At 40.9% G+C, this 23352-nt stretch overlaps 1 protein-coding gene across 1 annotated transcript in view; it reads right to left on the bottom strand.

Annotated features, from left to right (window-relative positions):
* Nucleotides 1-23352, bottom strand: part of zbbx (zinc finger, B-box domain containing) — a 97700-nt gene that overhangs the window by 61940 nt on the left and 12408 nt on the right. Inside the window, exons 7-9 of the mRNA XM_080185473.1 lie at nucleotides 16822-16917; nucleotides 8182-8322; nucleotides 3588-3783 (exon numbers count right to left, since the gene is read on the bottom strand). Coding sequence (XP_080041599.1) covers nucleotides 3588-3783; nucleotides 8182-8322; nucleotides 16822-16917 — 433 coding nt within the window. The remainder of the gene's footprint in view (nucleotides 1-3587; nucleotides 3784-8181; nucleotides 8323-16821; nucleotides 16918-23352) is intronic.

Here is a 23352-nt window from a genome sequence, read left to right as displayed (position 1 = left end):
TCATCAAATCCCCTTGGTTAAGGAGATTCCCTGTTGGTCCTTTGGCATGTCATTATCGGTTCACACTGCCAGCAACAAACATTTTTAGCTGTAAGGTACAGGAAGAGGTCTATCTACATGAGACGTTTGCTCGAGCAAGTTCTCAGTCATTATATTTGTTCTTTACAGCTCCATTAAAATTTAAAGACAACATTGTAGTCAAATTTCAAAATCTTGTGAATTTCAGCATGATTAATGGAAAGTGGGTAATTGGATAATTCTGTCAAAGAACTGGCGCAAGCTGAATGGGCTGAATGGCTGTCTTCTGTGCTGAATCATTTCATGATATTTAAAATTTAGTATCTTCAATTATTTAAAAAAAGATAAGTTTGCATCATTTTAATTCAAAATAATGAATGTCTAAATGATGGCAAAACAATTTTTCTTACTTTTATATAGCTTAGACAACAGCATCAATGTATGTGACAGCTGACAGCTTCCAAATATCACTGGCAACTCAGAAAAATACTGTGCAGCTTTAATCATGTAACATTTCCTTAATCCTTGCTCATGGGCGTTTCACAATAACATCTGTCACTTCAAGGACGAAAGCATGCTTCTGCAATCGGGAATATTTTAAATAGTTGGTCTTTTATTGAGAATTATTAATGCCAGATTTCATATAGGTGCATTCTAAAATATCAACAAATTACTGAGAGATAGATCACCATAAAAGAAATGAAGCATCCATCTTGCTACAATTTCTACTCTCATTATATTGATATGTTTAAGCCAATTCCTAAAAATCTTCTTTTATGTATCACTTATGTATCAATAATTTACAAGAATTTCTATGGCTTAGTTTGGTTTTCCAAAACTGGTACTCAGTTTTAGATGTGTTTGACTGCACATAAAATGATTACATTCAAGAACAAAATGTATTGAACAGCTTTATTGTGGCCATTTAAATGTAATAAATGTGTTGGTCTATCCTGACAGTTTCTGCTGTAAACTGTTCCTTGAATATCTGTGATCATGCTTAAAGTAAATCACAGAAGATCCCATCACAACCATATTTAGTATAGATCGCAAACAAGGAGAGGCATATATTTCAAATCAGCAGTCAACACTATATGCCCCATCAGTAAAGCTGAAAAAGTTCAAAGCTGTCAATGAACAACTTAACTGCCTATGAACAGAGTCAACAAGATATTGCCACTGCTCCTTAACTAATCTATTTCCTGGGTTCCACTTTGTGTGTATGTTGCTTGGGCATGGGGGTGGGAGGAGGGTGGAAATAAGGTAAGTGTTGAAAACCTCCACCTTACCAGCAGCTGGAGTTTCAGATGGAACACCTAATTCTCCATTCTCACTTGCAGCAGAGTGGGCATGAACAAGATCAGACAATCCCAAAAGGATTATTTGTTTGAAGGGAGGGTCTTTTACTGAACATTGCTATAAGCATTGAGGAGAAGCATCACATGGGCACAATTATGCAGAGGAAACTCTGAGCCATGAAGCAGAGAGAATACAAATGAATTACCCACTATTAACTCTCAGGGCCCTATTTTACCATTTTGATTCTAAGTGCTGGGTGGACTTGAAACTGGGAGTGTTTCAGATCTGATGCTTAGACCCATTCTCAGGTACCCCCATACACACTCTGCCTGCAAAAATATCAGCAATTCCAAATCATGCTGCACAATCCTATGGGAGGGGCTTAATGCGCCCAAAATCCTGCAGCACCGAACGGAGCCTCCAACTGTGCAGCCACAGAAAAAAAGATAGAATGCCTATTCTATCCTATCACATCGCTTCTGGGCTGGATAATGCCTCCCTGTGGCCCCCACAGACACTGCTCCACCCCCACAACATTACTGACCCCCTTATCCCCACCACCCCCTCTGCCACTCAGACTGATCGCGGGCCCTTCCCCCCATCAATTTCAGGCAACTGACACCCCTTCCCCATCACTGATCACAGGCAGAATGGCAGTAGACCTCCTCTTCCTTCTCACTAATCTTAGGCAGAGTGGTACTGGATCCCCCTTACCCCTCACTGATCACAAACAGACTGGTAGTGGACCTCCCCCATCAATCTTAAGCAGAGAGTTGTTGGATGTTAGACACCTACCTCCTCACAAACTGGAGCGCCCAAATTGGATTTTTGTGGAGCATGTCAGTTTCATGCCGATTCTGTGTGGGTGAACGCGGTGGTAAAGGGGGAAATGCCGGTAAGGTTGGGCGTGCAGTCCATTAAGTCAATTTAAATACATGCAAATGCATTTAAATGGCCATTGCACCTGTTTCAAGCGCGATCCCAATCACGGCCATTTTTGGGCCTTAGTAAAGGAGGAACCGGCGTGGAGGTGGGCACGGATTCCATTACTCGCCTCACACCCATTTTTACCAAGTTTTCGCAACTTGATGGTAATATCAGGCCTAGGGGTAGCAGTATATATCATACTTAATGTCCACAATCTTGTAATTATCTTTAGAATTGTTTTCACAACAATAAACAGCACAGAAACAGGTCATTTGGCCCACTACTTCATACTGGTGATTATGCTCCACTCGGGTTTGACATTTTACGTTCCTCCATCTTTGGGGAAGGGGAGGATTTTGATGCCTCCTCCTCCTCCAGTTAGTTGTTTAATTGACTGCACCATTCATGAATGGATATAGCAGGACTGCAGTTTTGATCCATTGGTTTTGGAATCACTTTGCTACATGCTACTTCTGATGTTTAGCATGCATATATTCCTGTGTTATGGCTGCACCAAATTGGCACCTCATTCTTAGGTGTGCCTGGCACTGTTCTCGGCATTTTTATTCTCTACATTCTAGGCTTCTTAACTTCTCTAGTTTGCATCTACTGACTTTCAGGGTCTGAGGCACTGGTGTGCCAAAGGCACAATCCATGTTTTCACCAGAGTTATGCCTGAAAAAGAAGCCAAACTTCTGAAAAAATAAACCATTTTCTTGCATAAGATTTGTCCAGTTGCTGTTGAGTTATCAGAACAGCTCATCTTGGACACCACTGGAATTGATACTAAAAGGCCCCCTTCATCTATTTTTGAACGTTGGTGCGAGACTGAAGTAGGCTTCCTGAGTCAGGCAAATGGCAGAAAATACAATTAGACACGTATCTATATTTGCAGGGGGATTTGTATTGGACTAGGCTGTGGAATATTTTTCTGGCACCATTTCTCCTAGGTTTACTGAAAAATTGATGAGACACAACTGGAGACTGAGGGGGTGTGGGTGATATGATGGACTGTATGTTAGAGAAGCAAATGTGACAGAGATATTGAAAGAACTGAAGAGACTGGAGAAAGACATCACAGAGACTAAGAAGGATGTTAGCTTCAATTTATAGAGCATGAATACAAATCATTAGGCAGTGGTTTATGACAGCTCCTAATTTCATTGAAATGTTGTTCTTTCCTTGTTTATGATTAGTATCATGACATTGTTCAAATTTATCAGTGTTTTCACGTTCAATAATTTACACAAAACAATGTTTCATTTAAGTTGCAAATTCACATTTTAAGATTTTTTTTTAAATTGTTTGAGTTTTCAAAATAGAAGTGTCACAATCATTTCTACCTGAAAATATTTCAGGAGCCCATTCTGTTTCACCAGGTTTGCTGTCTCTCCATTCTTTTAGTGCTTCTTGGAAAGTCTTTGATGACTGTTCCTCATCAAAGTCACCATTTAATAATGAACTACTGTTCAAATCATCTGCACTATTGCTTTGCATGCATACAGCTGATTCATCATTCTCTTCTTCCGTGTTAAGAATCTACAATTATACAGGAAATTATGAAATGTTATCATGTTTTGATATTTAATTTACTCCAAGTTCTCCAACATGAAAGTTGCTTTCATTTATTTAAGCAGCAGACCAAGTAATCCTGCAGTAAACTTTCACAATTTAGAAAACCAATAGATAACAGACATTTCAGTAAAGCTTTGTTAGATTAAACTTCCTACTGTAAACATAGCTTAGGTGTAGGAAATGAAAATGAAGTAGTTGGACAAATCCCACCCAGATGAAAATCACATGGGGTTTACAGCATTTCATAGTTATGTGAAGAGACAGATCCACCCATTTGGCTTCTTTTTGTACGTATTGTATTGCTTATGTAGGGTGAGTTAAAATCTTCTAAGTTATGTGACATGACAGAAATTGGACAATTGGATGGGAGGTACCTCAAGTTCATGGAGATTATAATAGTCTTTTTTAATTAATGACCCACTGCTGCACAATTGTAAGAGTACTTGGCAATCAGGGAGTTTATCTACCTGCGTTCACAACAACTACCTCAGAGTAAGCCTCTTCTCTTGGGGACTTCAAACGTCTGGATCATTTGTATACTTACACTTTGCTTGGTTGTTAAATTGTGAAGTCTGGCAATGATCTTGCTCATGTTGACTGGTCTATACAACAATGTTACCTTAATTGGTTAGAATGCTCAGAGGTGCTGCATCAGCAAGCATGTGGTCTGCAGATCAACAATGCTGGTGGAGCCTTTTTGCATTTACTGTCATTCTACTGCTAAATGTGTTTCTGGGGTCATAAAGCAAGGGCTTCAAAGTGCAGCACAGGTGGATTGCTGCAAAATACAAGAATAATATCAACACCAAGGAAATGGCCAATAATGTACAGAATTTTGCATGAAATCCACTTGATTACAAGTAGTTCTATGCTATAGTATTCTGAAATTATACTTTTGTATTAACTGCAGTAACTAATTTACCTGCAGTTCTCAAGTGAAGCACTCATGGCCTCATAACTTCCACCAAAGGCACCCCACATTAGTGGAAACCTTGTGAATCAGTACTTCTGTGCTCTCTCAAACTGCTGGAAGCTTTCTTTTTGAAAAGTTATGAAGATATTGCCACGAGCAAGCATGGTATTTTTCAGTGAACTTTAAGCCCACCTAAAGCTGACTGGCTAATGCCTTTGGTAACAGTCTGGAAGGACTCCATGGCATAAAAGATTAAGATGACCATCAATCCATAGTTACAAAGAGTCCTGGAGGCTGTTTGAAGATTAGCTTGCAGAAGGTGGCAATTCCGAAACTATTCTTTCAGCTAAATGCAAACTTTATAAAGTGTGAATTACGTCCAATAGAGCTACAGAACAATGCCAGGCAAAATAAATAATTCTGAAATGGCTACCAAAATATGATCTGAAGCTTTATGAGAAATTCAAAAAGGAGATCAAATACATTTACCATTATAGTTGAAAAATCAGATATGGGACTTATTTATACAATTAAAATACTAAAACAATTGTTGGGCTGTCCAATATAAGAACATAAGAAATAGGAGCAGGAGTAGGCCATCCAGCCCTTCGAGCCTGCCCCGCCATTCAATAAGATCATGGCTGATCTGTCGTGTCTCGGTTCCACATTCCCGCCCTCTCCCCATAACCCTTAATCCCCTCTCTTATCAAAAACCCATCAACCCCCGTCTTAAAAATATTTAGCGAGGCAGCCTCCACCACCTCAACGGGCAGAGAATTCCAGAGATTCACCACCCTTTGAGTGAAGAAGTTCCTCCTCAACTCTGTTCTAAACCGCCCCCCCCCCCTTTATCTTGAGGCTGTGCCCCCTAGTCCTACTGTCCTTTCTGAGCGGGAAGAGCCTCTCCACCTCTATCCTATCCATCCCATTCATCATCTTATACGTCTCATGAGATCTCCCCTCATTCTTCTAAACTCCAACGAGTACAAGCCTAGTTTATTCAGCCTCTCCTCATAGCTCAACCCCCTCAACTCCGGTATCAGCCTAGTAAACCTCCTCTGCACTCCCTCCAAGGCCAAAATATCCTTGCGTAAGTACAGCGACCAAAACTGCACACAGTACTCCAGCTGCGGCCTCACCAATGCCCTATACAGCTGCAGCAAGACCTCCCTACTTTTATATTCAATCCCCCTCGCTATGAAGGCCAGCATCCCATTCGCCTTCCTGACCACCTGCTGCACCTGCAGGCTGGGTTTTTGCGACTCATGCACAAGGACCCCGAGGTCCCTCTGCACCATCGCCTGCTGCAGTTTTTCGCCACATAAGTAATAGTCCTTCCTACCATTATTCCTGCCAAAGTGGACCACCTCGCACTTGCCAACATTAAATTCCATTTGCCATTTCCTGGCCCATTCGCCCAGCCTATCTAGATCCTTCTGCAGACTCTCCACACCCTCCGCGCAATTTGCCGTTCCACCAATCTTGGTATCATCAGCAAATTTCGACACCATACACTCGGTTCCCTCCTCCAGATCATCTATATAAAAGGTAAATAGCTGAGGCAAAAAAAAATAACTGAATAACTGTAGTATGACAAGTTGAAGGTCTACCTTTCTGACTCAAGCCTCGGGCTCGCCTCTTCCCTCTGCAACTAGATTCTAGACTTCCTAACACACAGACCGCAATCAGTAAGGATAGGCAACAACACGTCCTCCACGATCATCTTCAACACGTCCTCCACGATCATCCTCAACACTGGGGTCCCCATAAGGCTGTGTCCTCAGCCCCTTACTGTACTCCTTATACTCCTATGACTGTGTGGCTAAATTCTGCTCCAACTCCATTTTCAGCTTTGCTGATGACACCACCAGCAGTGGATCCACTCAAGTCTGATGACAGCAGAAAAGAAGCTGTTCTTGAACCAGCTGATACGTGATCTCAGACTTTTGTATCTTTTTCTTGATGGAAGAAGGTGAAAGAGACTATGTGCTTGGTGCGTTGGGTCCTTGATTATGCTGGCTGCTTTTCTGAGGCAGCAGGAAGTGTAGACAGAGTCATTGGATGACAGGCTGGTTCAGTGGATGATGACTGGGCTATGTTCACAATGCTTTGTAGTTTCCTGTGGTCTTGGTCAGAGCAGGAGCCATATCAAACTGTGATATATCCGGAAAGGATGCTTTCTATGGTGCAGCTGTAAAAATTGGTGAGAATCGTAGTGGACTTGCCAAATCTTCTTAGCCTCCTGAGAAAGTGGAGGTGTTGGTGGGTTTTCTTAACTATAGCCAATAGTTTCGGAAGGTGTATGCTGCTTCTGTGATTATGGGGGATAGAAACTATGAGACCTTTGAGGTCTTGTTGTTCCACTGATGACCTAAAACTTTATCTTTCCTTGCAATTAGACCTATAAAGTATTTAAAATTAATATTAATGCATCAACACGAAGTAAAACCTCAACATTTTCTGGGACACCATGTCCCTGTACAGTGGTTAGAATTTATAAACGTGCTGCCTTAAACTCCAAGATTGAGTTCAAATACCCTACTCAGGTAATGGAAACATTTCTCAGCAAAAGATGCTGCCACTGGGCAACAGAAGTTTTGAAATATAAAAGAAGATCATTAACTCCCAAATGTCAGGAGGTATTCTCAAGAAAATTTTACAAAAGCCCCTTCTTAAATGAAACTTTAGCAATGCCCACGCAAATTCTAAAACACTAAATAAAAACAAATAAATTGTCAAAAGTTATAACTGCTGAAGGTTAATTGTTCTTCCCCTCCCATAGAAAGTAAACCTTGGGCTTTCTCACCATTCAGCTGGTAACACCCTTCAATATTCTTAAAGAAAATGAAGGAATGTTACAGATGAAAATATTCAATGTCCCATTTACACTTTCACTGTAAGTCACTGTTAGGGGCAAAACAGTGGCACAGTAGTTAGCACTGCTGTCTCACAGCACCAGGTTTGATTCCTGGCTTGGTTCATGGCCTGTGTGGAGTTTGCTCATTCTCCCTGTGTCTGTGTAGGTTTCCTTCGGGTGCTCCAGTTTCCTCCCACAATCCAAAGATATGCAGGTTAGGTGAACTGGCCAGGCTAAAATTCTCCTTCAGTGTACCCGAACAGGCGCCAGAGTATGGCAACGAGGGGATTTTCATTGTAACTTAATTTCAGTGTGAAAATAAGCCTACTTGTGACGAATAAATAAACTTTATTTGTTTTCTAATGTCATTGACTTGCATTCTGATTTGCTTTAGTAGTTAGACTTTCTGAAACTGTTGAACAGTTTTGCTAGCTTTCTCGGTTGATGTGATTCCTGTGGGTAATTGGTACCAGTTATAAAATTTGATGCTTCCTATTTAAAATTGGGTTCTAATTAACAAATGCAAATGTGCACCAATTTAAATTGGAGCCCTTTCTCAGATAAAATCTTAATTTCAGACAATAAAACTTACCTCAGCATGTTGTTTTCTGCTTTGAGATGAAAACTGTTTCTTTGGAAGCTGCTTAGTATTCACAGGTGGGTCATCAGATTCAATTTGTTTTTTAAATTGGGTGACTAAATGCAACGGATTGCTTGAAGTATGTTCCTCAGCCTGTCAATATTATAAAAATGGATGACAATTTTAAATAGGTTTTGTTTAAAGAGGTAGCTTCATAAGGACCGTGTTAGATTATCATTCCCGCCTAGATTTTTAAGTCATTTATTATTCAGTTATTCCTCATGAATATTCAACAGTTCTCCAAAGAACACTTGCAAACATAATGGAACAAAATAACCCAAAACTAGTACAACACAATAGATCTTGCGACTGAAAATCTCGACATGAAGTTAATGTTGCCCTTTGCACCAAAACATGTCTTGAAGCAGTACCAGATAAATAACTATATTGCATCCTTCAACGTTTGCTTCATTCCACATGCTCAAGGCAAGATTAACAAAACATCACTAAAGGTAAACACATTTTCAGCTCCATTATCAAGGCAGAAAAGGCAAAAGTGAACAGAAAATTTAAGTTCAGTGTGTATAAAATTATTCACCAGCTAAAACATGTTGGCCACAAAACATAGAAATCCAGGAATATTGATGTAACCACTATTTTGCTAATCTATCCAATCAAATATCATTATTTCAAAAGATAGCATGAATGCTTTCATTTATTAATACACTGTCATGTACAGAATACAAAATGATACAGGGTATAAACATGACAGTAATGTTCTTTTCCATATGAGCTACCTCTGCACCTTTTCAAGCTCTGCTGCATTTCCTTCCCTCTCCAAAAGAAAGGGAAAATAGGACTTAAAAATATTTGACCCTTGAGCGTGCTCCGCCATTTGATAAGATCATGGCTTATCTGAATGTGATCTCATCTCTACTTTCATGTTTACCCCCCCCCAACCCTTGCCTCGCTTGTCAATAAAAACAGAAGCAGAAAAATAGTCATTCTCATTTTTTTTTCACTTTCTCATTAATGTAGTGAACAGAATTTCTTAAAGGCACAAACCTCTTGAATCAGTGTAAAAATTCTAATCCCCTTTATACTACAAGGTGCACAGGTAACCTTCTGCACCATTATTTTGGCAGTGCATCTAAATTCCAATGGCGTGCTCATGGCCTTTTTGGAGCATTCTCTCAAAAATAATTAAGCCACAACGTTTAATCTTGGACTACATGTGTTATTCTGGCCTAGTGGTAGAAATTAATGCTATTTAGAATTCAAGTTGCAATTTCAATGGAGTTAATGGACAAAATTTTCATCTGGATGCAAAGATATGTTTTACTGTATAAGTATCCACTGATTTTCGAGGAGAAAATCAAATTTTCCTCTGCATTCTTAGCCTTGCGTTATTTTCCTCTAGTCTTTTCGCAGGTAGGTAATGCCAGGTGGCAAAATGCACATCCAACCCTGCAAAGATCAAATTCCCCATTTTAAATGGGAGACAAAAATTGGATTTCCTCCCACATATCATTTTCAGCTGGTGGCATGGGGTTTTGCAAGCCCAACTGAAAACATTCCTGGTTTGAGAATTTGTTAAAAAAATGGAAAACATGCTGAAGTTTCTGGAACAAATTAAAGTGTCAAGTGTTTTTACACCTTCAAGTAAATTTACCCTTACATTGACCATCTTGTGTATTTGTTCACAAGCAATACAGTGCTTTTCCAATGAAGAATGATCCATAAATCAATAAAATATATTCCAAGACTTTCTGTCAAGTTGTGTAATCATCTCTTTAAATGGCTCTGACTAGTTTTTTTAAAAATGGTTTTGATACCACCTGTTCCCTTATATTGATTGACAGATACTCTGCTTTGAAATTGAAATTAGGACCTGCTGTTCTTTCCTTCCCAGAGAGAAGTGCATTGTTTGGACAGCTGTGGTTATTATCAATGCTCCAAATGCTCATGGGTTCCAGCATAGAAGGTGTTCCATTCATTTAAGAATGAATGACCGTTTCAACAACTTGTAATTGTAAATGATTTTGGATCAAAATCAGGGAATTCCTTCTTTAACAGCATTGTGGATGTACCTACACCACATGGACTGCAGGATTTCAAGCAGTCAGCTCGCCACCACCTTTGGGGCACAGAGGTGGCACAGGTGATCCATGGGGTATAGAGAATACATTGGGTGACATGGGTGATCTGAGGGTGCCTGAGAGGATACATGGGGGTGTGATAATGGCATGGGTGATCAGAAAAAAATGAGCTGGTAAGTGGATGGAGGTAGTGAGGAGTGAGGTTCAGAGGGTTTTAAATGTTGGGGGAGTTGGGATACTGTGTTGTAGAACAGGAGTTGCCAAAGGGAATTAATTGGCCTGCCTCTGTACTCATACTCCTCAGGCACTCCAGAGCAGCTCGCAGACCACACTGCAAGTCCAGCTCTTGGGTGAAAAGTCAAAAATCACATGTGAAGGCACACATAGGTTGGGTGTGGAGTCTGAATGCCATGAAACTGTGCAGGTCAGGTTTCCCAAAACCCCAGAGGAAGATTTAGCCCAATTAGTCAAGCTGTTCTATTTCTAGTCAGTGCATAATTAAAAGACTGAGTGGAACACAGAGCAGGAGAATGAGTAACAAGATTTAAGATTAGCAAATTAATTTCACTGATTTCTCTGATGTTCACCAACACCGCTATAATAAAACAGAAGCAGTATGGAAAATAAAATATTTGATAAGCTACATAACCAACGAATTATACCCTACAGTAAAGTGGCCTGTTGTATTTGCATTATAGGTCATTTCTGCATAATTTAAATCTGTACATGTATAACAGTTGCTGCACTTTAATTAAATACTACATACACTGGGCAGACAAATATTAGGAGCCATATGAAGATTTAAATACTCTTTCTTGATTTGAAAATACTTGATGATTCCACTTTTGCCTAACATAGGCAGTGGCTTCATCCTCAAACTTTATTTATGCATGGAAGTCACAGATAAAAAGAACTCAGACATTTTATTATAACCACAAAAAATGTGCCCACATTTTATGCTGGAATTGAGTTAGAAATAATACAAACAGTAGTGGTATACAAGAAAAACATGAAATTTCATTAGTAATTAATATCTGACAAATCCCTACAGGTGAGAGTTGATTAGAGCACAAGTCTGAGACCACTGAAAGCAGAATAAAATCCGCATAAATATTCTCTATAATCATTAATAGATTAAATACATTTTAAATTAATTCCCTCTAGTAACTCTTACAATTCACTGCCAGTACTTCAAAAAATGGAAACCTCATATATAATTATGCCCTTCCAATTGGCCAAACGTTGTCTGAATTTACCTAAATATTTTAACTGAATAGCGAACTATTTTAACCATAATTTACCTGCAAAAAAGAGCTTTGGTGCTAATGTCATAGCATTTCTGGGGTGTCATTCTCCTAGTACAAGTACATAAAATGTATCACATTTGTACTCATCATTCTTTAAAAAGTGAGGCTTGTTGGACTAATACTCCTGTTTCAATAAGACTCAAAAGGTAGCCTTCACCTATCTCCCACCAGCCAAAGCTGAAAATAATCCTACAGATCCCAAACACAAAGCAGACCTACAACATGCTCAAATCATGAATGGCCTTCATGTCCACGAGGCCTATACCAAGAATAAACCTCTTCCCTCCCTTCAAGCCCTACACCCATCATACAGCTGTCCACAACTTCCTTTCCTAGCAGAATTGAACAAAACATAAATACACAAAATTAGCAACAGAAAACACAGATACAACAACATATACTTAAATATGAACAGATGAACTAGAAGCTGGAATAGGCCATTCAATCTCTTGCATATGCTCCACTGTTCAATTTGATTAATTGAAAGTTGATCTTCTACCTCAATAAAATTTTCCCTTACTATCTCCATATCCCTTATAAGTTTAAACTAATTTCAGTTGGAGTTTAAGGTAGCACAATTATAAATTCTAACCACTGTAGGGGGACATGCTATCCCTGAAAATGGTGATATTTTACTTTGTATTAGTGCATTTATGTTAATTTTAAATACTTTATGGGTCTAATTAAAAGGAAAGATAAAGCTTTAGGTTCTCAATAGAACAACAAGAACTCAAAGGTCTTACAGCTTTTATCCCCCCATAATCATTGAAGCAGTGAACACCTTCCAAACTATCAGCTATAATTAAGAAAGCCCACCAACACCTCTACTTTCTCAGGAGACTAAGGAAATTCAGCATGTCCACTACGATTCTTATCAATAAAATTTTCCAGCACTATCCCCATATCCTATAATATCTTTCGTATCCAGAAATCTATCGAACTCTGTCTTGAATATAATCAAAGACTAAACCTCCACAGTTCTCTGTGTAAAAAAATTACATAGGAACATAAGAAATAGGAGCAGGAGTAGGCCATCTAGCCCTTCGAGCCTGCCCCGCCATTCAATAAGATCATGGCTGATCTGAAGTGGCTCAGTTCCACTTTCCCGCTTTCTCCCCATAACCCTTAATCCCCTTGCCTACCAAAAACCCATCTACCTGCGTCTTAAATATATTTAGCGAGGTAGCCTCCACCACTTCAACGGGCAGAGAATTCCAGAGATTCACCACCCTTTGAGTGAAGAAGTTCCTCCTCAACTCTGTTCTAAACTGTCCCCCCCCTTATCTTGAGGCTGTGCCCTCTAGTCCTGCTGTCCTTTCTGAGCAGGAAGAACCTCTCCACCTCTACCGTATCCATCCCTTTCATCATCTTATACGTCTCAATAAGATCCCCCCTCATCCTTCTGAACTCTAACGAGTACAAGCCTAGTTTATTCAGCCTCTCTTCATAGCTCAACCCCCTCAACTCCGGTATCAACCTAGTGAACCTCCTCTGCACTCCCTCCAAGGCCAAAATATCCTTGCTCAAGTGCTGCGACCAAAACTGCACACAGTACTCCAGCTGCAGCCTCACCAGTGCCCTGTACAGTTGCAGCAAGACCTCCCTACTTTTATATTCAATCCCCCTCACTATGAAGGCCAGCATCCCATTCGCCTTCCTGACCACCTGCTGCACCTGTAGGCTGGGTTTTTGTGACTCATGCACAAGGACCCCCAGGTCCCTCTGCACCGTAGCATGCTGCAGATTTTCGCCCTGTAAGTAGTAGTCCTTCCTACTATTATTCCTATCAAAGTGGAGGTGCCGGTGATGGACTGGGGTTAACACAGTTAGAAGTCTTACAACACCAGATTAAAGTCCAATCGGTTTATTTGGTAGCAAACGCCACTAGCTTTCAGAATGCTTGCTGCTCCAACAGGTGAGTCAGGCTCAGCTGACGAAGGATCATAAACGCTCCGAAAGCTAGTGGCGTTTGCTACCAAATAAACCTGTTGGACTTTAACCTGGTGTTGGAAAACTTCTTACTGTAAAAAATTGCAAAGATTCACCACCCTGAGTGAAGAAATTTCTCCTCATTTCAGTCCTAAATGGCCTACCTGTTACTCTGAGGCTGTGTCTGCTGGTTATAGACCTCCAACCAGGGGAAACATCTTCCTGCATCTATCCTGTCGAGCCACACAAGCATTTTGAATGTTTTTACAGTCTGTTTTTATGTTTTTTGCTGGTTTACTTTCGTTTCCTATTTTCTCTTTCTTGGTCCTCCTTTGCTGAATAGTGCCCTAGTCCTCAGCTTACTACTTCTTCACAAGTTTACAAGTCTCTAACTTTGATCCAATACAATCTTAACTTCTGTTGTTCACCACAGTTAGATACTTAACCTGTTGGGCTTTTTGCTTCAGTGAAATGTATATTTGTTGTAAACCTATTTATAATTCTTTAAATGCTAGCCATTGCCTATCTACCGTCCTACTTTTTAACGTAGTTTCCCAATCTACCTCAGACAACTTGCCCCTCATACCCTCACACTTTGTTGTTTTTCCATAGATTTAAGATTAAATTAAAATTGAGGATTTTAAAGTCAAGTTAACAAGCAGAAGTGATAGGGCAACAGGAGTTGCTGCAAATTAAGACACAGACAGCTGAGTTTTGAATGAGCTCAAGGTTTACTTCAAGGATCGTAAAATGCGGGAGACTGGTAGTAGTCAAGTCCAGCGGTTACAAAGGTATGAATGAGGGGTTGAGACAGGGATAACGTCGAACAGTGTTACTGAGGTAGAAATACATAGTGTTAGTGATGGCATGAATATGAAGTTGGAAGTTCATCACAGGATCAAACGTGGCACTAAAGTAATGTTGTCAACAGACTGGCTTAATATCAGACTGTTGCCAGGGAGAGGAATAGAATCAGTAGCTAGGGAATTAAGTTTGGAGCACTACAAGGAGAGCATAATTTAAATTCTCCAGTTTCCTTTAAGACAAGCCTAAAGGTATTGATTAGTTAGAAAGTAAAATTGGAGTGCATATTTAGAACTGTTACTGTGAACTCAGTTGGGCCTTGCTCACAGCAAAAATGTTGAAGGTAGATTTTTTTTTACCAGCACCTGTTCACGTTATCAGGAAAGTGGAACAGATTTTTCTGTATAAAAAAGATGCAGCAGGGGAAAACCATGGTAGCAAAAACAGTAAATGCTGGAAGCAGCATTAGTCATGGTAAATGCACAGGGTCACAGAGATGGGAGAGCAGGGAGGAGTGGGCCTGGATAACTTGCTCTTTTGAAGAATCAGTGTAGATTTGATGGGCAGAATGGCCTCCTTCTGCAATGTAGGGGTACTATGATTCCATGATTCTTCTCCCCATCCCACAAAGGCCTCAGAAGAATTTGCTTTAAGGTGGTCCTATTTATTTCAATATCATTTTGCATTTCCAAGGCAGTAAAAAAAGTAAATGCTGGAGACAGCTAGCAGACCAGGTACCATCAAGATAATACAAATCAGTTAACGTTTCAGTTAACATTTCAGGTACAGACCCATCAGAACCCACTTCTCCCATGCTTCATTTCAGTTTGGATTCTCAGCAATGCAAAATGGAATGAAATAAATGGAATGACCTTGAAGCAAATTCTACTGAGGCCTCTGTAGGCTTGGGGAGAACATTGCAGAAGGTGGCCATTCTGCCCATCAAATCTGCACTGACTCTTCGAAAGAGCAACTTCCCAGGTTCACTCTCCCAAACCTCCCCCCCCATCCCCTCCTGCCCTATCCCCATAACCCCATGCATTTACCATGACTAATCCACCTAATCTGCCCATCTTTGGACACCAAGGGGCAATTTAGCATGGCTAATTCACCTAACCTGCACGTCTTTGAATAAAGAGGAGGGAAATAATTGCTTCTCTTAACATCAATCCTTTTCAAAAGCGACGATTAGTAGGTCCCGTTCATCAGCAATATATTATCTTTGACCAATGTGTGTGTATACCGCTGTCTTCAAGTATGAAGTTAAGTATATATTCAAATGTGAGCTAAAACAGTGGGCATGATTGTTGGCCATTCATTTATTATCAGTAAATGCTAGAATTTCCAATGTGCAATGATAAACACAATTTGTGAATTTCTGTTGGAAGGCAGAGAATCAAAAATAGCATATTGAAATGCCATCGGGGCGATTTCCCAGAGTTTCTAAGTGTCGCAACAGCATGAAAATGGGAGTCCTCCACACTGGTGAGTTCGGGACTGCAATCTTCCAGCACTCTGCCAATTTTTTTTAACAGTTGGGAGCTTTGTGTCGGTGGGGGGAGAGGAGGCCTAAATATGTTGGTGAATCCAGAATCAGATCAGGGCACCGCTGTGCTGCGCCCTGATCTGACAGTGAGCTGGGAGACCTTCACTCACCACCTCCCACCTCATCCCACGGACATCAGACCTCCCTTCCATCATCAGTGGCACTACTACCCACTTATATCAATACAGGCCGCCGACATCGGGGCATCAGGACCCTCCCAATGAATTGTCTGGCGGAGCCCTGTCATTCCCCCTCCGCCACAACATCTTCTGCAGCCCGCCCCTGCACGGCAATCTGCCCCTTGCAGAGCTCCACCCTAGCACGATCAACCCCTCCCCACCTTTGCAAAGCTCCATCCTTATGTAGGTCCGCCTTGCATTTCCCTGTCATTCTGCATGGCATCCCTTCTCCCCGCCACATGTCACAACCTCACCCCCAATCAGGCCCCATCCCAATCAGGCCCCACCCCCTTAGCACAGACCTTGGAACACTTATGGTGCCCAATTGGGCACCGTTAGGGTGCCATGTGGGCAATGCCAGGCTGGCACTGCCTGGCGAGCACTGCCCACCTTATCCTGACCATCCAGGGGCTTCAATGGCCTCCAATTCCCCCGGAATGGCCACGGCATCTCGTTCCTGCTACTGCAGAGCTTAGTGATTTTCATCAGTGTGACCTCTTGCCGGCGAGGGAAGAAGTATTTGGGAAGGGGGGAAGCAGCCATGCCGAACCCGGTAACTGGATTGTAATGTACGCAATCCTATGTTCACTCAGTCGGTAAACAGGGGCCAGGAGGATAGCCAGAAATTAGACTTTTGGCCAGTCACACTATCTTCTCGGCCCAACAACTTTGGAATGCTACCTTAAAATCAGACAAAATATACAATTTAAAAAATAAGTAGAAAGTTAAAACATATGTAACTAACATCACCATGTTACAAAAGTATGTTACAAAAGATGTGTCTGTACCTGAAAAGGAAAAAATCGGTGGAGCTTCAGTGCCCCCTTTTGATGGAACTTAGCAAAGCAACTCGAACAGTAATCCTCTCCACACTCCACACAAACCTTTGGAAAGCATAGAAACAGGTTAAGATGAGACGAGCTGAAATGCACATTGATTTAAAAGAGAGAAACATTTCCGTCTCCAAACATGTGTACAGTTATCTTCAAAGCACAGATGCAGTTGACAATCAAATGGAACTTAACTGCTTTCGGGCTGGTTTTACAAAAGCAAGCTCCCTGTGGGGACCCTTAAGTCGTTAGGAGCACATGCTGAGAATGGTGAGCACGCTCATGATTTTCCACACATTATACTGTATAGATAGAAAATTATGCTAAATACATGTGATTTTATGGTATTAAGGCAAGCTTTCTCTCTAACTTCCGTAAAGTTAGCCTTTGTACACAATGATTTTTGAAAAGCATCAAACTAAAGCAATTGCTCAGAGAAGAAAAAATGCAAATAACACAGAACACAAAACTATCAGTAATCAATAGAATATGTTGCAGAATTATTGCATAAGTAAGAAAGCAGCTGTTTAAATACCACTGCATTATAACAAGATACGAACCACGATGTACGTGATGAAATTTTAAGGAACTTTGCCTTAAATACTTCATATTCAATGTAGACAGCTATCAAAATTCTGAAATATGATAATAGACAAGTTGTGTGGAAAGTTTTGCCTCTCTCCCGCGCATTGCAGATTAACATCAATATTTCCTACAAACCATATTACCAAATTCTTAAACATAAAATCAAGTATAAAACAAATAAACTCATGACCCAAGGAATGCAGCAAACTAAAATTCCTCCTTTTGCATGAAAATTAAAGTTTGGAGCAAATCGAACCGCCACCATGTGTATACATTAGCCACAGCACATTTAAAAAAAGCACAAATAAGTTTTTAAATGTCAGTGCAAATCATTCTGTTGCCAAACGTACACTTTCAGAGATAAGCCTAAAAACATGGCTGTAAAATGACAGCCTGCATAAATTCTGGAAAATTGAATGAGCTGCATTTTTGCTTATGAGTAGCAAAGGATATTGCAGAGATGATCAAATTGGACATAAACAAAATTGGAGCCATTCTGACATGCTCAAGTCATTCGTCAAAAATTTTTATGGCAAAAAATAGCCACATAATGTTGCACTTATTTCAACATTTCAATACAAGTTTTCAGTAAATTATGGGCAATCTCTGATAAGAACTTCTAAGTCTGCTATCAGCTGTTCAGGTAGATGATGCATGCCAAAACGTTATAAAGACTAACATAATATGTAGTCAAATGATATTTTAAACAAGAAACTCCCACTGGGATGCAAAATAGCATACATTAGGATATAAAGGCTTAAACCAGTTTAAACAGACTTTTCTGAATCATAATGTCAGATTTGGCTCTTGCCTGAGTAGAAGGGTGTGCAATTAAGTCCCATGTCATGATTCAAATACATACAGGCTGACACTTCTTTGTAGAACTGAAAGGGAGCTTCATAATTGGAGGAGCTGTCTTTCAGAGGCAATATTGCCTAGTCCTCTCAAATGGGGGTAAAAATCACATAGCACTATTTAAAGGGTGGAAAAGTACTGCTGTTGCTCTGGACATTATTTATCACTTGATCAGCATGATTAAACTATATGGTCAAATCTAATTGCAGATTGTGTGGAATCTGCCTGTGCAGAATCTGACAGGCATATTTTCCAATAGTGGTTTCATTTCAAATATATCAGGTGAATGTTGACATAGGCACTACCTGCAAAAACTGGATTATAGAGAATGAAACTTGTGACAGTCCAAACACAACACTAGTGTGATAGCTGCACTGACAGTGGGCTACAGGTCCTGGTGCAGCATTTGTCATACTCAGAAACAGCTTCCTTCACAAAGTAAAGCCAATGCAAGTATTCTTCCTCCAACAACAGCTAAAGGAGAACCTTTGTCTGTAGCATGTGAATTTAGAGAGGATGTGATTTGCCAATTCTGTAGGTTCCACTATTTATGCTTTCAGAATTAGTTGGACAGGATTTCTTAGATTAAATCAAAAAAGCAAGTTTATTGAAACTATTTCCTGAACTTCAAAAAAAACTAAGTAAACAACAACTACCACTCATATCACAGAATCACAGAACTGTTATGGTGCAAGAGGAGGCCAATTGGCCTATTGTGTCTGCACCAGCTCTCCAAATGTGCATTATGACTTGGTGCTATTCGCCTGCCATTTCCCCATACATTGCTTCAATTCAGATAATCATCTGATGTCCTCTTGAATGCCTTGACTGAATCAGACTTCAGTACACTTCCCAGGCAGTGCATTCCAGACCTGACATAATTTGTGAAGAAGTATTTTTCTCACATCACATTTGCTTCTTTTGTAAATCACTTTAAATCCATGCCTACTCTTTCTTGACCCTTTTTTTCAAACAGGAACAGTTTCTCCCTATCTACTCTGTCAATCCCCATCATGATTTTGAATGCCTCTATCAAATCTCCTCCAAGGCTTCATCTCTCCAAGGAGAACAGTCCCAACCTTCCCAATCTATCCTCATAACTGAAGTTTCTCATCCCTGGAAACATCCTGAAAATCTCTTCTGAACTTTCTCCAATACATTCAAAACCTTCCTATAGTGTGCACCAAGAACTATACACAATACACTATCCAAAATCTAACTGAAGTTTTGTATAAATTCAGCATAATGTCACCGGACTAGTAATGATGTGAAGATGCTGGTGTTGGATTGAGGTAAACACAGTAAGAATTCTCACAACACCAGGTTAAAGTCCAACAGGTTTATTTGGTAGCAAAAGCCACCAGCTTTCGGCGCGCTGCTCCTTCGTCAGATAAGTGGGAGTTTGTGAACAGAATTCCCATTTACCTGACAAAGGAGCAGGGCTCTGAAAGCTAGTGGCTTTTGCTACCAAATAAACCTGTTGGACTTTAACCTGGTGTTGTGAGACTTCTTACTGGACTAGTAACCCAGGGAGGCCAATGCCCTGGGGACATGGGTGCAAATCCCACCACAGCAGTTGGCAAAATTTAATTTCAGTTAATAAAATCTGGAATTGAAAGTTAGTCAGGAGTGACCAATTTCAGAATGAGGATGAACATTTAAAATTGAGATGAGAAATTTCTTCTTAGGAGATCCTTAGCTTTTGGATATGCCAGACAACAGTGGAGTATGAGTAATTGAACACATTTAAGGCCAAGTTAGACAGCTTTTTGATCAAAAAGGGAGTCAAATGTCAAGGGGGACAGGTAGAAAAGTGGAGTTTAAGCTACAATCAGATCAGTCATGATCTTGAATGGTGGAGGAGGTTTAATGGGATGCATGACCTACTCTTGCTACTTTTTCTTTGTTTATATATCCAATTCAATCCAATCAAAGTCCAATTCAGAGTTTCATCAAGTGAGACATTCCCGATCCAAGCTGACAAGACAGGGCTCTCACCTCCTGTCTTGGACTTGATCTACATGATCCAAGCTGATTGGAGTAGGCATTACACCTCTTCTAAGGCTTAATCTCATTTGCATCTTAGCCAAAAGGTCGAGATGGCGCTTTAAAAAATTGCTTCAAATGAAGTGACAATGTAACCTTGTGACTTCAACCAAGTACAGCATGGCTACTTTTGTTACTATTTCTTATGATCTTATCGAAGGCTGGTTAAATTTGAATGATACAATAGAACTGCTTGCCTGACAACTCTTTGTTAACATTAAAAAGGATACACTTACAGTCTATTTTGCACAATCAGCAACATACTTGGGTATCTGTAATCTCAAAAGACTTAACTAAATTTAATATGTGCAATTTTATGGGAAGATTATAGCACAAATTTCTCATTAATGGGAAACATCAGAACTCAGTTCATATTTTCTTACTCTTCCCAATTTCCTGATATTCCCATTCTGACTATAAACCAGTTTAGATTATATATAAAACAAAAAATTAAATTCACTAATTAAAATAATATTTAAATATTAAATGCTATGCCAGAAAGCTATTAAGCACAGGTTCTAGGAATTGCAGATTCCACATAATGTACAGGAATAGACTTTCAAGCAGATAACAGTCACATTTTTAAAGCAAAATTGCTGATTTAAAGAGGTCGCTTTGGGAGCAAAAACAAGAAGACAGATTATTATCTCAATGGTGATAAATTAAGAGAGGGGAATGTGAAAAGAGGCCTGGCTGTTCTCTTACACCAGTCACTGAAGGTAAGCATGCAGATTGCTGAGACCACACCTGAAATATTGTGTACAGTTTTGGTCTCCTTATCTGAGGAGGGATGTTCCTGCTACAGAGGGAGTGCAGAGAAAGTTTACTGGACTGATCCTACGATGACAGACGTATAAGGAGAGATTGAGTCAGTTAGGATTATATTTGCTGGAGTTTATAAGAATGAGAGGGGACCTTAGAACATAAGAACATAAGAAATAGAAGCAGGAGTAGGCCATCTAGCCCTTCGAGCCTGCCCCGCCATTCAATAAGATCATGGCTGATCTGAAAAGGATCAGTTCCACTTTCCCGCTCTCTCCCCATAACCCTTAATTCCCTTGTCTGTCATCTACCCGTGTCTTAAATGTTTAAATGTTAGAGGTTTAAATGTCAACAAAGATTGACAAAGAAGTTGATAAGGAAGGGTAGGAGAAACTATGAAGCTGGGCTAGCGCTTAATATAAAAAAGGATAGCAAGAGTTTTTATAAATATATAAAAAGGAAGAGGCTGGCTAGGGTGAATGTTGGTCCTTTAGAGGATGAGAAAGGGGACCTAGTGGTAGGGGATGGGGATATGGCTAAGGTATTGAATAACTTTTTTGTTTCTGTCTTCACGGAGGAGGACGTGAATAATTTGCCGGGTGTTAGCGATAGAAAGGTGGTAGGACTGGAGGGTCTTAATGACATTACTGTTACTAGACAGGCGGTGCTCGACAGACTGGAGGGGCTGATTGTGGACAAGTCCCCAGGACCGGATGGAATGCATCCGAGGGTTCTGAAAGAAATGGCGGAGGTGATAGTGGATGCCTTGGTGGTTATTTTCCAAACGTCGCTGGATTCCGGGGAAGTGCCGGATGATTGGAAAACGGCTAATGTTACGCCGTTGTTTAAGAAGGGTGCCAGGCAAAAGGCGGGGAATTATAGGCCGGTTAGTTTAACGTCTGTGGTAGGCAAAATGTTAGAATCTGTCATTAAGGAGGAAATTGCAAGGCATCTTGAAGGGAATTGCTTGATAGAGCAGACGCAGCACGGTTTCATTAAAGGGAAGTCGTGTCTGACAAATTTACTGGAGTTCTATGAGGATGTGTCTAGGGCGGTGGATAGAGGAGAGCCGGTGGATGTGGTCTTTCTAGATTTTCAGAAGGCGTTTGACAAAGTGCCTCACAAGAGGTTATTGCAGAAGGTCGAGGGACATGGAGTTGGGGGTAGGGTGTTAGCGTGGATAGAGGATTGGTTGTCAAATAGGAGGCAGAGAGTGGGGGTCAACGGGTGCTATTCGGATTGGCGGATGGTGACTAGTGGAGTGCCCCAGGGGTCGGTGCTGGGGCCTCAGCTTTTTACCATTTATATAGATGATCTGGAGGAGGGAACCGAGTGTAGAGTGTCGAAATTTGCTGATGATACCAAGATTGGGGGAACGGCAAATTGTGCGGAGGGTGTGGAGAGTCTGCAGAAGGATCTAGATAGGCTGGGCGAATGGGCCAGGAAATGGCAAATGGAATTTAATGTTGGCAAGTGTGAGGTGGTCCACTTTGGCAGGAAAAATGGTAGGAAGGACTATTACTTACGGGGCGAAAAACTGCAGCAGGCGACGGTGCAGAGGGACCTTGGGGTCCTTGTGCATGAGTCGCAAAAACCCAGCTTGCAGGTGCAGCAGGTGGTCAGGAAGGCGAATGGGATGCTGGCCTTCATAGCGAAGGGGATTGAATATAAAAGTAGGGAGGTCTTGCTGCAGCTGTATAGGGCATTGGTGAGGCCGCAACTGGAGTACTGTGTGCATTTTTGGGCGCCGCACCTGCGCAAAGATATTTTGGCCTTGGAGGGAGTGCAGAGGAGGTTTACTAGGCTGATACCGGAGTTGAGGGGGTTGAGCTATGAGGAGAGGCTGAATAAACTGGGCTTGTACTCGTTAGAGTTTAGAAGAATGAGAGGAGATCTCATTGAGACGTATAAGATGATGAATGGGATGGATAGGATAGAGGTGGAAAGACTCTTCCCGCTCAAAAAAGACAATAGGACTAGGGGGCACAGCCTCAAGATAAAAGGGGGGTGGTTTAGAACGGAGTTGAGGAGGAACTTCTTCACTCAAAGGGTGGTGAATCTCTGGAATTCTCTGCCCGTTGAAGTGGTGGAGGCTGCCTCGCTAAATATTTTTAAGACGCGGGTTGATGGGTTTTTGATAGGAGAGGGGATTAAAGGTTATGGGGAGAGGGCGGGAAAGTGGAACTGAGCAGCGACAGATCAGCCATGATCTTACTGAATGGCGGGGCAGGCTCGGAGGGC

This window comes from Carcharhinus amblyrhynchos, chromosome 3, assembly GCF_965287045.1.
Source record: "Carcharhinus amblyrhynchos chromosome 3, sCarAmb.v2.hapA, whole genome shotgun sequence".
Taxonomy (NCBI): Eukaryota; Metazoa; Chordata; class Chondrichthyes; order Carcharhiniformes; family Carcharhinidae; genus Carcharhinus; species Carcharhinus amblyrhynchos.
The sequence above is the reverse complement of the archived record's forward strand: the minus strand, read 5'-3'. Positions and strand labels throughout refer to the sequence as shown.